Here is a 16,591-nt window from a genome sequence, read left to right as displayed (position 1 = left end):
CCCCCCCCCCCCCCCCCAACACACCACACACACACACTTTGAAAAGCCGTCCTACGGGCCTGCCAACAAAGAGAGTTCCGTGTCAAAGTTCGAGGTGTACCGTCAAATGTTTACGGAGTAAAATCAGCTGTGGCTGTGATTGGTAGTACTAATAATATGTAACATTGATTATTTGTGCAAACACTTTTATCCACTGACAATAAACAAATAAACTTTTATTTGTTATATAGTTGTTATGCAGTATACACCAGAGGTTGAAACTAATGAACGGTACCATTAACAATGGAACTGCAATTTTCAGTAAAAACAACGGTTGCTAATAAAAACATCAATTAAATTTCCAAAATGGTATGTGACCCCCCGTTTTCTTGCAGGTAGATTACATGTGCGGTGCGACACTTTTTATTGATGTACTTCCTGGATGTGTTGATACGCTGCTTATATCAGTTTTATTAGTAAATGTTAACATTATTGGCAATAGCAATTGATTTGGTCTATTAGAACCTGTACTGGTTCCCGGCTATTTATAAGTGAAAGGCATATAAGTAAGAACTTCCTGTCTTGGACAAAGGGGCCGGCTCGTGTGCCCACGACAGGCGTGCGCTACAACAGCTTGTTCTGAATGTGCACGTAAAACCTTATGACCTGACCTGACCTAAGTAAGAACTATATTGGTGGGTGGGGGGGGGGGGGGGGGGATATGTGTTTTCTAACAACTACCTCACCCAACCCCTCCAAATACAACTTGTACCTATAAACAAAAATATATACCTCGTATGTGTCGACTACAATGGCAAATCATACGTAAATTTATTTCGTGTCAGGACCAAATATTTAGTAAATAAATGAAAACAGTAAGTATGTTTACGTCTGAATTTTCCCAAAATTGATTTTGACTAGTGACGAGTCATAAGTAGACGAATAAACACAGTTTTGAGTACATAAAGACAGGTACCACTCACAAAGGGTATCCTGCACTCTATAAATATCAGCAACCGTTCTGGAAGTCAATATGTAAGTCAAAGACCGCGATAGAAGAAAACCTATATTGGTGAAAAAAACCGGCCTCGGTGGAGTCGCGGTAGGCCATCGGTCTACAGGCTGGTAGGTACTGGGTTCGGATCCTAGTCGAGGCATGGGATTTTTAATCCAGATACCGACTCCAAACCCTGAGTGGGTGTTCCGTAAGGCTCAATGGGTAGGTGTAAACCACTTTCACCGACCAGTGATCCATAACTGGTTCAACAAAGGCCATGGTTTGTGCTATCCTGCCTGTGGGAAGCGCAAATAAAAGATCCCTTGCTGCTAATCGGAAGAGTAGCCCATGTAGTGGCGACAGCGGGTTTCCTCTCAAAATCTGTGTGGTCCTTAACCATATGTCTGACGCCATATAATCGTAAATAAAATGTGTTGAGTGCGTAAATAAATCATTTCTTTCAATCTTTCTTTCTTTGGTGAAAAAAATTACATATGTTTTCTGACATCTACCTCACCCCAACCCTCCAAATACAACTTGTACATATAAACAAAAAATATATATCTCGTATGTGTCGACTACAATGGCAAATCATACGTACATTTATTTCGTGTCAGGACCAAATATTTAGTAAATAAAAGAACAAAATAAGTATTTTTAGGTCTGAATTTTCCCAAAATCGATTTTGACTAGTGATGAGTCATAAGTAGACGAATAAACACAGTTTTGGGTACATAAAGACAGGTACCACTCACAAAGGGTATCCTCCACTCTATAAATATCAGCAACCGTTCTGGAAGTCAGTATGTAAGTCAAAGACCGCGATAGAAGAAAACACTATATTGGTGAAAAAAAATGAGATATGTTTTCTGACATCTACCTCACCCCAACCCTCCAAATACAACTTGTACATATACACAAAAAATATATATCTTGTATGTGTTGACTACAATGGCAAATCATACGTACATTTATTTCGTCTCTGGACCAAATATTGTGTAAATAAATGAAAAACAACTATTTTGGAGGCCGAATTCTCCTAGAATGATTTTTGACGAGTGATGAGACATAAGTAGCCGAATAAACACAGTCCGTAGTACTTAACGGATAGGGACCACTCACACAGAGTATAAGCGACTCTATAAATATCAGAACCCTTTGTGGACGTCAGTATATAAGTCGATGACCCCCACAGAAGAAAGCACTATATTGGTGGGGGGAAAAAAATCTTTTCTGACATTTATCTCACCCCTCCAAATACCACTGGTACATACGAACAGAAATACCTGTATTTATGTATCTCAAGAGACAAATGTCAATATATTTGGCCCATAAAGTATAAAACTTGTAGGTAAGCCCATTTGAACCGGCACTTTCATTACTTTATCCGATTAAATATTTGAACGTTTAAAGGGACACACCCTACTTACGGCTATTTGTTAACCATTACGGCGTTGTTTTTCGGTATTAAACCCCATTTTTCACAAATAAAATTGCACTTTACTTACATTTTATTATTTAGAATACACATTTCCATTCACCTGAAGTGCTTTTTGGTAATCCTGATGTTTGTAAAACCACGAAATGCATTTTTTGATTTTTTTTCACAAGACGTTCTGTCGAGAAAAAACCGTTAAGCAAGCGAGGTCCAATCTATTTTAATGTCACAGACATTGGTATATCACGTGACCGTTATCATTTTGGTTCGGTTTGTTTTCTCGTGCACGGTTCGCGCAATCAACATCCGATTTGTTGTTGTTCATTTGTGAGATTTTTCTTCACAGTTCGTGAACATTTTCACTAACAATAAAGTTCAGACAAGTAAGTGTCTCAATACAAAACGTTACAAACCCTTAAAACCAATAATTTTGCTAAGTCTTACGATATCTGGAGAGGGGATACAACCAGGACAGAACAGTTGGAACATGTCCAGGAGAGGTGAAAAGAACGCACCCCCAAGTCTGTGAAATTTGTCGTGACGTAGGCATTGTTGTGCTTCTACCGGTGACATCAGAATACTAACTTTCAAAATTATTTCAAGCAATTGGGACATGGGGATTCCCATGGTATTTATCGATATAAAACCTGCTTTTTCACTCCATTTGATAAAAACGTGATCTAAGTGTGTTACAGGTTTGTAGATTAACCAAATTATAATTTATTTTCGCTAGATGGAACTAGGGTGTGCGGCTTTAACAATTCATCGTAAGTAATTTCACCTTCAATATATTTAACATTTTCCACTGAATAATCCTTATTGTTTAATTAAAAACTGAACTTATTTCCCGTGGACAACTGATGATAGATGCCAGGAAATAGCATTTGAAGGTATCTGAATTTCAAACTTTTCGATTATATAACACTGCAAAATGATACTGATCGCTTAAAAATTACTCATTTTCAGATTTCAGATGAAAATGTCAATGGAAAAATATCGTGCCCTCCCCGTACTCACACAAAGAACTGTGTGCTTTCTGTGGTATCACTATCAAACCACAATGGAACGACCGCCGGTAGTAGGGTTGTATAGTAGGTGGTTACAAATGCCAGAAGCAACTACCGAATACTCTCCGAAGTGGTCAGACTAAGCCCACAGCTAAAAGCTGATTGGGAATGACAGGTGTGTGACAGATAGCCACAAGAGACAAGCACATGTCGCGGTTGGAGAGACAATGACCGAGATGTGGAGGTGGACAGCGAAATAAGTTGAAAGATAGGAGTTGCCAGATCGGGAAGAAATGATATGGAATTCAAAAGAGAGAAAGGAAAAGGGGGCAGTGGGATTAAAAAAACAAAAACAACATTGGAATGATTCATCCCCATTTCCTGAAATTCTGGATCCGTCCCTAAATTTCGTGCTGTACTAAAATTTGACTCAACGTGATAAAAACACCGTAGCGTAATCAATATGCACACAAATGTTGGACAAGTATGACAATTGTATCTAACAAAAGAGCTCAGCGAGTTATTCTTTTTCAGGAACCAACTGAAATGTCCTAGCATTTTTCTCCACCTCAGTACATTACATTACAATCTGTCCCGGAGATGAAACCGAGAAAGGTCAGAGTTCACCCGATGAGGTTCGTGTTTGAAACATAAATGGCGAGAAAATATTGTTTCCATACCATTATATGTTCTCTGTCAAAGATCAGGTATCACCATGGCAACAGTCAAACAACTGTCACAGTGAACCAGACACAAACATTACCTATAAGATCACATTACACAGGCTTAACAGATAAGATAGTGGACAAAAACACAATGCAATACTGTTAAGGACCACACGGATATTGAGAGAGGAAACCTGCTGTCGCCACTTCATAGGCTACTCATTTTCAATTAGCAGCAAGGGATCTTTTATATGTACCATCCCACACAGGACAGAACATACCACGGCCTTTGGTATAACAGTCGTTGTGCACTGGCTGGAACGAGAAATAGCCCAATGGGCCCACCGGCGGGGATTGATCCCACACAGACCGCGCATCTGGCGAGCGCTTTACCACTGTGATATCTCCCGTCCGAATAAGTGAGGAATAACTGATATGTATACAGATGCAAACAGTTTATTTTTATCATACTCATAACATCAAGTGGAAACAAATAAGAAGAAAAAAAAAAAATATATATATATATATATATAAATAAATATATATATTGCACTTTTGTCCTACGCTATTACTCCGTTTCACGCCCTTCGACGATCTTCAGATAGCTGGCACTGGTGAAAAGATTGCAGGGTTTGAGTTTACTGGTGTGACGGCATTTTGAGATGAGCTCAGTCCTTTTGTTGAGATTGTTTTTGTCTCTTGTTTGTAGGATGGCGAGCTTTTCCTCAATGCACAGGTTGCATTGGCCGGAGTTTCGTTTGTACGTGTTCGACTGTTTGATAATTTGCCAGCTTATTTCATAATTTGTTCGCTGTTTTTTTATTTCCCAGACATGTTTAGATAGCTCGGTTTCTTTCGAGTATTTTTCGTGTTTGAACGATTTCGTGTGATTGTTGTATCGTTGTTTGAAATTACCGCCAGATAGACCGATGTATGTTTTTGACGTTGCGCCAGTTGTTACGCTTGCTTTGTATACTATCGAACTTGCTTGGCATTGTCCGTTGAGTGGGCAGTTTTCTTTATTTCTGCAGTTGCAATTTTCTTTTGGTGTTGCGCTGACTGAATCTTTAATAATTTTAGAGTTGTGGTTTTTGATTAATGTGCCGATGTTTTTCATGCAACTGTAGCTGATTTTGACGTTATTTTTGTTGAATATTTTGTGGTATTTGTGTGTGGAGGGGAAATGTTTGGATATTAATTTTATGAATAATTGTCCGATGTTTGTTTTCACAGCTTTGTTGTATGGTGGGTTGAACCATATGATTTTCCTGCTTCTGTTCTTTCTTTTTTTGTTTTGTGTTGTGTTGATTCCTGTTTGTGTGTATAGTATGCGTTCTGTGTAGTTGCTTTCCTTTAGTGCTTTGTCGTACGTGGGTGCGGCTTCCGTGAAATCTTCTTCGTTGGATGATAGTATTGAGATTCGCTTGCCGATTGATGCGGGTATCTGTTTTATAATGCTGGGTGGGTGGTTTGAGTGTATATTTATGTACACCGGGTCGTTGTTGGGTTTTCTGTAAGGTTTGTATTTTCCTGTATGTAAGTTTAGTGTGACGTCGAGGAAGTTAACACATTTTAGGTTGGTTTGTGTTGTTATTTTAAGGCCAAATTGTTCGAAAATTTGTACGAGTATTTTTCTTGTTCGGTCTGCTTGGCTTCCTGAGCAGTTTCTGAGTACTACGAGTCCGTCGTCTCTATATAGACCGGTATTTGCGTTGTTGATTGTTTTTCGTATCGTTTCTAGAATTAGAAGGCCAACAAGTTCGCACACTTCAGCACCGTCGTAACTGCCCATTGTGACATCAAATGCGTTTTGGGTGTTTCTTTTCACCCATGGTTTACCATCGTTGTCGAAGAGTAAAGATTTTCTTGCATGCATTATTGTTTTGTGCTCCTTTTCCGTGATATTTGTGTATTGTTTTGCCCAGTTTAGTAATTTTTCGAGCAGTTCTTTTGTTATTGTTGGGTAGAAGTCCACAATGTCGAAAATGAGGAACGATAGGTTTTGTTTTTCATGCAGTGCTGAAAACCATTCAAGCACGGAAGAAGTGTTTCTCCATTGGTTGACTGTTAAGTTTTGTCTTACGGCTGTGTTTATTATCTGAAGATCGTCGAAGGGCGTGAAACTCGGAGTAATAGCGTAGGACAAAAGTGCAATATATATATTTATTGCATACTCTACTCTCTCTTAAAGTATTGAGCACCTTTCAAGTCTTTAATGATAACCACCAGTATTCTATATATATATATATATATATATATATATATATATTTATTTTTTATTTTATTTTTTTGCACATTTTAGGCTGTCGGAATTTCATCCACGACACATTACTAATCAATAACGTATAGTACAAACTCAACACGATTGAGCAAGGAAGTAAATCTAGGTTGTGCAATATCTTATTTTAAACTGCAGCAGCAGATGTTAGACGGTTAAATCAAACTAAGTGGCAAATACAGATATTTATATAAATTTGAAAACTTAGTTTCCTTTTAGAATAATAACTCTCTAAAAATTAACGACAAATGACACCTTGGCCAACTCAGGGAAGCTTCTCCGATGGTTTCGGTTTTGATTGCTCCAGCCGATGATTCGTTAGCACTGGGAGGTAGAATAGGTTGCATGGTACCAACGAAGAGAGTTCCGTGTCAAAGTTCGACGTGTACGGTCAAATGTTTACGGAGTAAAATCAGCTGTGGCTGTGATTGATAGTACTAATAATATGTAACATTGATTATTTGTGCAAACACTTTTATCCACTGACAATAAACAAATAAACTTTTATTTGTTATACAGTTGCTATGCAGTATATACCAGAAGTTGAAAGTAATGGAACTACAATTTTCAGTAAAATGACGGTCGCTAATAAAAAACATGAATTAAATCTCTAAAATGGTATGTAAACACATCATCCCACTAGACAGGATAGCACATACCAGTCTTTGACATTCCAGTCGTGGTGCACTGGCTGGAATGAGAAATAGCCCAATATCAGTACTAGTTACAACTCCTACCTCAAAGTATTAACTGAAGAAAACGGTACCTTTACGGTATAACCAATGCTTTTTAAAGTTTCGCACAAAATTTGAGTACTTTTTTTTAACATGTACCCCATACATGTTTCAAGCACAAGGCTACTTGACAGAGTCGTAGTAGATGAAATAAAATTGCATACATTTTTATCCCAGATGAAACGAATTTTTTTTTACAACCAACATACTCACATTTATCACCAATCACAGTACTTGTGGTGTTGAAAATATCTATCAAAACTTTGGTGCACCTCAAACTCTGACCCAGCCGGAAATTAGTTGGTTTAGTCCAACCTGATCTCCCATACCGAGTTACATAATGATTGAACGATAGTGCTAAAATAAAATAATACTTTATATATATATTATAAATGTTGTCATGAATAAATAAGAAACATGTTTGTTGTTGTTTTTTTGTGTGTGTTTCTTTTTTTCATTTATTTCATCAAATAAACTACATAACAGTTCATTTCATTCAGTTTGAAAACAAAATACATAATCGCATTAATATAATGAGCATCATCATAAGACCATCACTAAACAGATGTTTTTGTGTCCTGTGATCGGACATTAATAAGGAATGATTGAGAGAGAGAAGGAGAAAAGAAGAAGATAGCAGCTGGTCTATAAAACGGTTGGCTGTGTTTCTGCCAGAAAGACATTTTTGGATATGAGGCTATGGTATTGAATGCAACCAGTCAGCAGGGGGTATTGGGGGGGGGGGGGGGGGGGGGGTCCCCCAGAAAGAAAATGGGTTAAGTTTAGGGTTAGGGTTAAGAAAACCATATAGTAATGATAAAGAGTCATTATTTTTTGTGAAAATGTTAACTTAAAAATAATAAACATTTGGGTATGGCGCCATACCCATTTTACCCTCTGGCAGAAAACCTGGTACTAGGTTTGGGCTATTTTATTGGTTCCAGCAAGGAGCTACGTCAATTCAATCAATTAAGTTTAATTTTTTAATTGCGATGAACCGCTCCAAATTATGCGTCAAACTTAACTTCACCCAAACTACGCAACCTGTTTCTTTTTGGACTTGATACTACAGGACAAATTCATTAGTACCAAAACTAAACCTTGCTCGCTACCGACCCTGGTCGGGCTGCTTGTGCTCCCTTGAACATGCAACCACCTCTACCATCCATCCCACCAAAAAAAAAAAAACCCTTCCCTGTCCTGGACGGAGGAGCTGGCGGAAGTCGACACCTGCACCCATGACAGGCGTGCACCACGAAAGAGACACTAACAGTAAAGGATGGTCTTATGAGACAGCACACAGAGACAGAACCATCTGGTTTGCAAAATAAAACCAGCATCCGAAAATCCCAGGTTGCTAATAGCGACGGGCTACCTGGCAACGAAGTGTGTTGGATAATACACAAAACGTGCTGTCATAACTTGTCAGACCTGCAATACAAACAAGCACAAAATTAAAAATAAGGCCCATATTCACAAAGATTTTTTTCAGCCGGGTCTAGATCTATACACTATAACAAACATGTAGCTAAAAAGCATAAGTAAAGGTTCAACCCCTGCAATTGTCCACAGCAATCGGCAATGCTGTGGACTTTTTCATTCCCCACAGCACTTTTTTTGCTGTGGACTATATTAAAAAAAAATTCCACATTGTTTATTGCCGTGGACGTTTTTTTTAATTGCAGTGGTTGAAGTTAAATAATAACATCAGATATCTGCTTTATTCTGTGAAAGTAACAATAGGAAATTCTCCTTCGGCCTGAACAGGATAAAGCAGATATCTGACGTCATTAACTAGCTATTATCTTTATCCTGCAGATAATAAAAACTAAGGGAAAAAGCTGTTATTTCTGTTATTTCAGCCACATTGGTGAAATGAGCGATTCTGTAATGTTGCTATGTGTGTGAGGTCACATAAGTGATGTCAAAGGTCATATCCTGCTAGTAGCAGTATATGACTTTGCTTTATCCGTCATCCTATTGTTAAAGGGACATTCCTGAGTTTGCTGCATTGTAAAATGTTTCCGACTAATAAAATATTTCTACGATTAAACTTACATATTAAATATATTTTCTTGTTTAGAATATCAGTGTCTGTATATTCAACAAGTTTCTGGTCGTCTTAATATTTGTTAAGAAGCCCAAACTGGATTTTGTCTTCAAATAATTTCGCACATACGAAAACAAATATTTTAGGAAATAAAATGAAATTTAACCTAGTACAAATATTAGAATGATCAGAAACATGTTTAATATACAGCCACTAATATGTTATGCAGGAAAATATATCTGATATGTAATTACAATCGTTAAAAAGTCTCTTAGTCGATAACATCTTAAAAATTGCAGCAAACTCAGGAATGTCCCTTTAATAGAAAGGCTGGTTGCAGGATAAATAGTATTAAAGTAACTCTGCACAGGATCTATGAAGGGTAAATGTTTCAATAAGAAGATTATTAAAACATTTACCCTTCAATATTAAATTTTTCAACAATTTACAGCTTAACATTAAAAACGACTTAAATTAAAATATTTACCCATTTAAATTTTTCAATTATTCATCATGATATTAAAAAAGCATCAAAGTAAAACATTTACGCTTCATTATTTAATTTTTTTAATGTCTTACAGAGTATTCAAAATTATCTACTAAAAGAGTTACCCTTCAATATTTAATTTTCTAATTATAATACAGAAGAAAATCTACAAAAAGCATCATTAAAATATTTACCTTTCAATACTGAATTTTCCAATTATTTACAGAATATTCCAAAAGCATCAAATTAAAACTTTCACACTTGATTAAAAATATTTAATTTTCCAGTAACTAACATAATATTCAAAATGATCAAAGTAAAATATTTACCCTTCAATATTTAATTTTCAAGTGATTAAAATAATATACTCTGTCAAAAAAAGAAACGCATAGGCGAAATATTCATGGAATTCTCTCTATAATACAAAGTGGCATAACTTCGTTAATTAAAATCTTATCACAGTAAAATTTGACACGAGTATGTGACAATGTTCTTGCTACGGACCGACGGCAGTGGAGGCATTTTCATCACCAAACAGCGTCACACGACGGTGCTGAAATCAGTACCTTGTGTGGCCATCAGCAGCAACAATCACTGCGCGACAGACGGCAGTGGAGGCATTTTCATCACCAAACAGCGTCACACGATGGTGCTGAAATCAGTACCTTGTGTGGCCATCAGCAGCAACAATCACTGCGCGACATCTCCTAGGCATAGACTGAATGAGTCTCTAAATCCAGGCACGTGGAATCCTAGCCCATTCTTCCTGCAGTGCATGTGACAGTTGCGGAAGCATCTGAGGCTCCGGGTCAGACTGGCATACACGTCTGTCCAGTTCGTCCCATAGATGTTCAATGGGGTTGAGATCTGGCGATCTTGATGGCACTGGCAGCACGTTAATGTTCTCATTCTGTAGGAAGTCCATTGTTACACGTGCCGTGTGCGGCCTGGAATTGTCCTGTTGAAAGAGTTCTCTCTGTTGATCCAAAATGGGAAGCATGTGACAGCGAAGAATTTTCATCCTGGTAGCATACAGCTGTCAGGTTGCCTTGTATGAACAAAAGTTCACTTCTGCCAGTGTATGAGATGGCTCCCTACAGGAAACGTGACTCATCGCTGAACCATAATCACCAACAGTTTCCCCAAGTTCCACCCCTGTACATTCGTGCACCAGCGAACACGTAAATGTTGATGTTGCAGGACGGGGCCAACATGGTTTCCTAGCCCGTAAACCAGCTTCTCGAAGTCGGTTCCGAATGGTTTGTGCAGACACCCTTCTCAAACCAGGTATGCGTCCAGCAGTGTTCGTTGCTATGGCAGTTCGGTGACGCAAGTGCAGAACCCGGATGCAGCGATCTTGTGCTGCAGCTGTTATGCGAGGTCTTCCACGTCTGGGCCGCTCTTCAGCTGATAGAAACTGCTGGTACCTGTCCCAGAGACGTGAAATGGTGCTCTGATGGACGTTCATGTGGCGTGCGACTGCTGACTGCGATTCACCTAACTGGAGGCGGCCTATTGCAATGTTTCGATTTGGCAGGCTTAGTCCTGGCATCTTGTAACTCATCTATGTCGAAATGGAAATGAGGCATCATTGCGAGCATGGCAGTTTTAAATACCTATCACTACCCCAATCTTTTTCCAGAGTTTCACGTGCATTTGCCAAAATCTGACCATTTCACGCCGATTTCCTGCAATTGTCGCACAACGTACGTTAAATTTGTTTTAGGGTGCATTTGGGCATGCTGTCCCATTCCAGGAACATTAACAAACATGGTCAGTCAGCAAAAACACAATATTTTGTAAAATCAAGCAATTTTCTTCTTTCCCTATCACCTATGTGTTTCTTTTTTGACAGAGTATATTAAAAATGATCAAAGTAAAATATTAACTAGAGCTGGTTGGTATACCATATATACCGTTTGGTATTGGTATCATGTCAATACTGATTTACCATACCGAAATTTTGGTATTGAAAAATGTTTCCCGCCATTAGTAAAGCATTAACAATATATAGAGGCTATTTCATGGGGGTTTTCGAATACGATGTTTATGTCAACGAGTGATGTGGTTTTCACACATCACTCGTTGACATAAACATCGTATTCGAAAAAAACACCATGAAATGGTCTATTTATTATATACATATTTCCTAATTTTTGACAATATCTTTTGCTTTTTGGTAATATCTTTCGCTTATCCTATCGAAAACACGTAATGTCATGATATATTTCTTCCTATGGAACTTTGCCAGAAAATTTACTTGACCATAGACTTTTAAAAAGAAATTTGAATAAAATATATCTTTATTAACATTTATTTAACAATACTGCGGTGCAAACATACCTGACAAAGCGATCCTCCAAAAACTCCCACAAAAACAAAACGAGCCGAACGCCGTTAAAATTCTTACACTTACACTCGATGACAATGAGTTTTAGATATTTTATTGTAATTGCACTTCGCATCCCTTTTTTATAGGTAGTTTTTTAAAACATTTCAAATTTTTTCAAATACGATCAGATGCATTGGTAATCATCAAATTTAAATACGAAGAAACGAGACAAAGGGAGATAATTTAATCATGCACTTTTACAAAAAAGTAAATACGATTTCTATATTTTCACTGTAGCTAAAATACAGTGAAAATATGACTTTTCACCGGATATGACTTTTTTGGTTTCCATAGATCTATACATTTCATTGCTATGTATATAATAAATATATATAATGAACGCAAAATGGGTTGGGTATATAATCAGATGAGAGCCTTGTGTATAGAATTTAATTTTATTTAGATGAAATTAGTAGGTCAACCTTAAGTCAGGCATGTATTTAAAGCCGAGTATACCGAAAATACTGCTTGATATCGGCATCGGCATCGGTTCAGTGTCAATATCGAATACCGTACCGATACCAAGATAAATCACTCCCAAAATACCGATATCGATACCGAACCTCAAATTTCAATACCGCCCAGCTCTAATATTTACCCTTCAATGTTTAATTTTCCAGTGATCAACATAATATTCAAAATGATCAAAGTAAAATATTTACCCTTCAATATTTAATTTTCCGATGATTTCTCGCACAGTTGAGATGAGTGATTCGTGGTCCTGCGGCGAGTCTAGAATTATGGTGTGCAGTTTTGTCATATACGTATCTATCGTCTCGAGTGTCGGAACTTCATTAGTGCCTGAAACAGAAAGAAAATGAAATTGTTTTTTAATACTGTACAAACTACAGTGTGCGATTTTGGTTTAAAACATTTAAGTGTCATAAGGTCTCCCTATTTGCAAATCTTCTAAATGTTTTGCATGAAATTATGGAAAAGATTGCTATTCAAAACTGGTTTCCCAGTATTTTGAGATATATGCTGACTGTCACTTCGAAGAATCAATATAATTTGTACAAATAATTTTTACGAGCCATGTGGGCTCGTATGCTAGCCAGGCTAGAGAGTCCTACATGATTTTTGCGAGCCTCAGGCTCTCCTCAAAATCACACACTGAACTATATTAAACAGCTGTTAGTAAAGCAGACTTTCGTTTTTGAAAAACCACAGAGTGCTAAAAATCGCACTCCTCAAAATGCTTACGAGGAGGTGGAAATCACACTTGTCAAAATACAGAGGAGGGAAAAATTGCACCCATCAAAATAATCCAATTAGAGGCAAGAGACTGAGAGGAATTGCACCCATGAACATGATTAAGTTTGAGGAGTAATGCTTTCTAAATTAAATATCGTAAGAGTTACAGTTTTGTGTTTTTAAAATAAATATCCTAATTTAACTAATATGATGGTTGTTCTCAGAGATGAAGGAATGGGCCATGGCAGTCTTACACAAGAAAAAGAAACACCATTAACACATGTATCTATTGCTTACGTATTTATTATATGCATATCATGTTGCATTAAAATTCTGAATCATGATAATCTGTTGACTATTTATGAATAAAGACTTGAAACTGATTTGTTTGTGCTTATTGTGTTTCATTTAAAACAAATATAATAATTTTAGTCTTCATTGCAGAATGATATGATTTCTCCATGGACACAAACCTGTGAACTGAATGTGAATAGACAATGTAACAACTATGGTATTGTTATTAATAATTCTAACTGTAAAATGTCTAATAAAACTCTCACAAAAATATTATCAGTAGGCCTACATGTATTTGTAAATCATTTAAACTAAAAAGAAATTAAGTGTAACAACCACATGACACAGGGTTATCACATTTATTATGATATCATAATATGGTTATGTACCTGCAAATTCTTTATTTAAAAATAATAAAATAATAATAATGTCATGAGAGAGAAAACGTCAACATCTATTGTTTTGTACCCAAATATAGTTAACACGTCATTTATTATACTACTGACTCGAATCTTAGCAACCCATCAAAAAAACCAACCCCAAAAACACACATCAAAATCACCCTAATGTAAATTTAATTTTAAAATATACATGCTTTACACTCGGTAAATTCGAATTACTGAGTTGAAATTAAATCGGTGTATGTTTGTTTCAGGTGCCCATCAACCGATCACATGTACTAGAAATCTGACTCTATCAAGGTCAATGTCCTTGGCTTTAAATCATGTGGTAGTATCGTGAAACACAAAGTAGAAATGTCTGCAAGTATGTCGCTATGCTATTAACAAAAACAAAACCTGCTTTACTAAATTCGTTTTTTGTTGGTGTACGCGTTTACTGTGATATCAACATGTATAAACATTATACACATCATAGAATTATTGGACAACGCACCTATTATTGTTTTTGTATGTGACCTTGTAAAAGAAATTTCATGATCATTACCTGCATTGTACGAAATTAAACACAACAAAACCGCTACTAGTAAAGTAAAGGTTGTTTGTTTTGTTTAACACCACCACTAAAGGACATTGATTATAGAGTTATTTCAAATTATTGTACACGGTATTAATCAATATACATATTTGTACATGCATAGTGATGCTTATGCACAGTAAATCAGACCAATCTAATTAAAATTAGCTCCACTATTACATGTGGATCTAACACCAGCCAGTTGGAGCTCATGTCCTCCAATCAAAAGCTTACTTGCAGAATCCTGCCAGTGTTTTAAAACTAACAACACTGCGTAGTTCCCAATGTCCAGGTAACATTTCGTCTGCAAATAATAATTTAAATATTGACCAATCACACTTCGCCTTTTATAACGTTATTTGGGAGCATACAAATTCTAAACATATCGGGCGAGTCTATTTTAGTGGCCGCAGTACAGTGAACCATACCAATACGTACGGGGTGGGTTATCAGTCTTCAATTTTACATTAAAAATTATTTATTTATTTATAATAAAAAAAAAAAAAATCAGTCTTCAGTTTTACATTACAAATTATTTATTTTATAAAATAAAACATGTTTTAAAGCATTCGTAATTCACACGAAACATGTCGTATACCCTCAGGATAATTCGGAATGTTTTCAAATTATTTTTAAATCACTGGCAGGATTCTGCAAGTACGGTTTTGATTGGTGGACATGAGCTCCAACTGGCTGGTGTTAGATCCACATGTAATAGTGGAGCTAATTTTAATTAGATTGTAAATCAGACTAACATGATTAATTTAAGTTTTCCATAATGTATTATAGATTCTTAAGTGATACATACACATTGTACATTATAATCATATTAATCATTGGAAAAATTGTTGGCTTTCAGGGTGTAATTTTAATATGTTGAGATTATATGATGCCACAAATTGAAAATATATCTTGCTGCCAAAAATAATAAAATTTTCCCATAACTGTTGACTTTTATAATAACACAAGGTATGCACACTTTAACAGCAATTTGCAGTATTTTGAAACAAAAATGTAGGAAAAGAAAAGGTATTTTGAAGAAAAGGTAGGCAAAATAAGACAAAAACCTAAAAGTAGGAAAAAGTAGGACCACTGGACAGCCCGATATATTGTAATGTAAACCGACCTGGTAGTGGAACAGTTGAGAAGTGGGTGGTCAGAGCTGTACGTAACATCTCCAGATGACTCTGTAGTGCCATGTTCGTACTCCTCTGCTGAACCGCTTCTACTTCTAGTTTCTCAATAGCCAGTTTCATGTTCTCTATGTGTTTGCTGAGAATTGCGTTCTGCTCCTCCAACTCTGTCGTCTGTTTTCGAAGTTGTCGCAACTCGTTTTCACGTGCTACATCAAAAAAAATTCAATATATTATTTATTATATACTCTTCAAAAAAAGTAGGGGAACCTGAAATATTAATGTTAATATCAACTATTAGACTGAACATACGTTTTGACCACAGACATCCTAGTAAAGAACGTTCAGGTCTGTTTATCAATACACCGAAACACATTCAATAGTTTGCACATGCATCACGCAGTTGCCCCGTTGAAGAGTATAGTACAAAATTAATATAATAATTTAAATTTTTTGTACAAGATATCAATAACTTTCTTATGCCAAACAAAATCAAGAAGTTTGCGAAATTAAATTTATTGCCCACAGTAAACAATTTCGGTGCATTAAAGTTTGATAGTTTGTTTTGTTTAACAACACCACTAGAGCACATTGATTAATTAATTATTGGCTATTGAGTGTCAAACATTTGCTAATTCTGACTTTTTCTAGTGCAGCTAGGGATCTTTTATATGCACTTTCCCACAGACAGGAAAGCACATACCACGGCCTTTGCCAGTTGCGGTGCACTGGTTGGAACGAGAGAAAAACAATCAGTTGAATGGATCCATCGAGGTGGTTTCGCTGCACTATGATGAACATCCATGGGTGCAACCATAAACAACATTTCAGTGCCCTGTGTCTTATAGTTTGTGTAAAACTGATCCAAAGGCAAAACTTTAACACTAAACTTTAACGCAAACATCTACCTATCTCGCCTTTTCAGTTCAAGAAGGCGAGACAAAAAAGAAAGAAGCAAGTAAAATAAA

At 36.5% G+C, this 16,591-nt stretch overlaps 1 protein-coding gene across 1 annotated transcript in view; it reads right to left on the bottom strand.

The window, feature by feature from the left end:
• Positions 1-7,884: 7,884 nt before the first annotated feature.
• LOC121373563 (high mobility group protein 20A-like) overlaps positions 7,885-16,591 on the bottom strand; it is a 33,020-nt gene continuing 24,313 nt past the window's right edge. Inside the window, exons 9-11 of the mRNA XM_041500245.1 lie at positions 15,617-15,832; positions 12,690-12,828; positions 7,885-8,529 (exon numbers count right to left, since the gene is read on the bottom strand). Coding sequence (XP_041356179.1) covers positions 8,514-8,529; positions 12,690-12,828; positions 15,617-15,832 — 371 coding nt within the window. The 3' untranslated portion in view covers positions 7,885-8,513. The remainder of the gene's footprint in view (positions 8,530-12,689; positions 12,829-15,616; positions 15,833-16,591) is intronic.

This window comes from Gigantopelta aegis, chromosome 5, assembly GCF_016097555.1.
Source record: "Gigantopelta aegis isolate Gae_Host chromosome 5, Gae_host_genome, whole genome shotgun sequence".
Lineage (NCBI taxonomy): Eukaryota > Metazoa > Mollusca > Gastropoda > Neomphalida > Peltospiridae > Gigantopelta > Gigantopelta aegis.
Note: the sequence above shows the minus strand (reverse complement) of the source record. Positions and strands in the feature narration are given on the sequence as shown.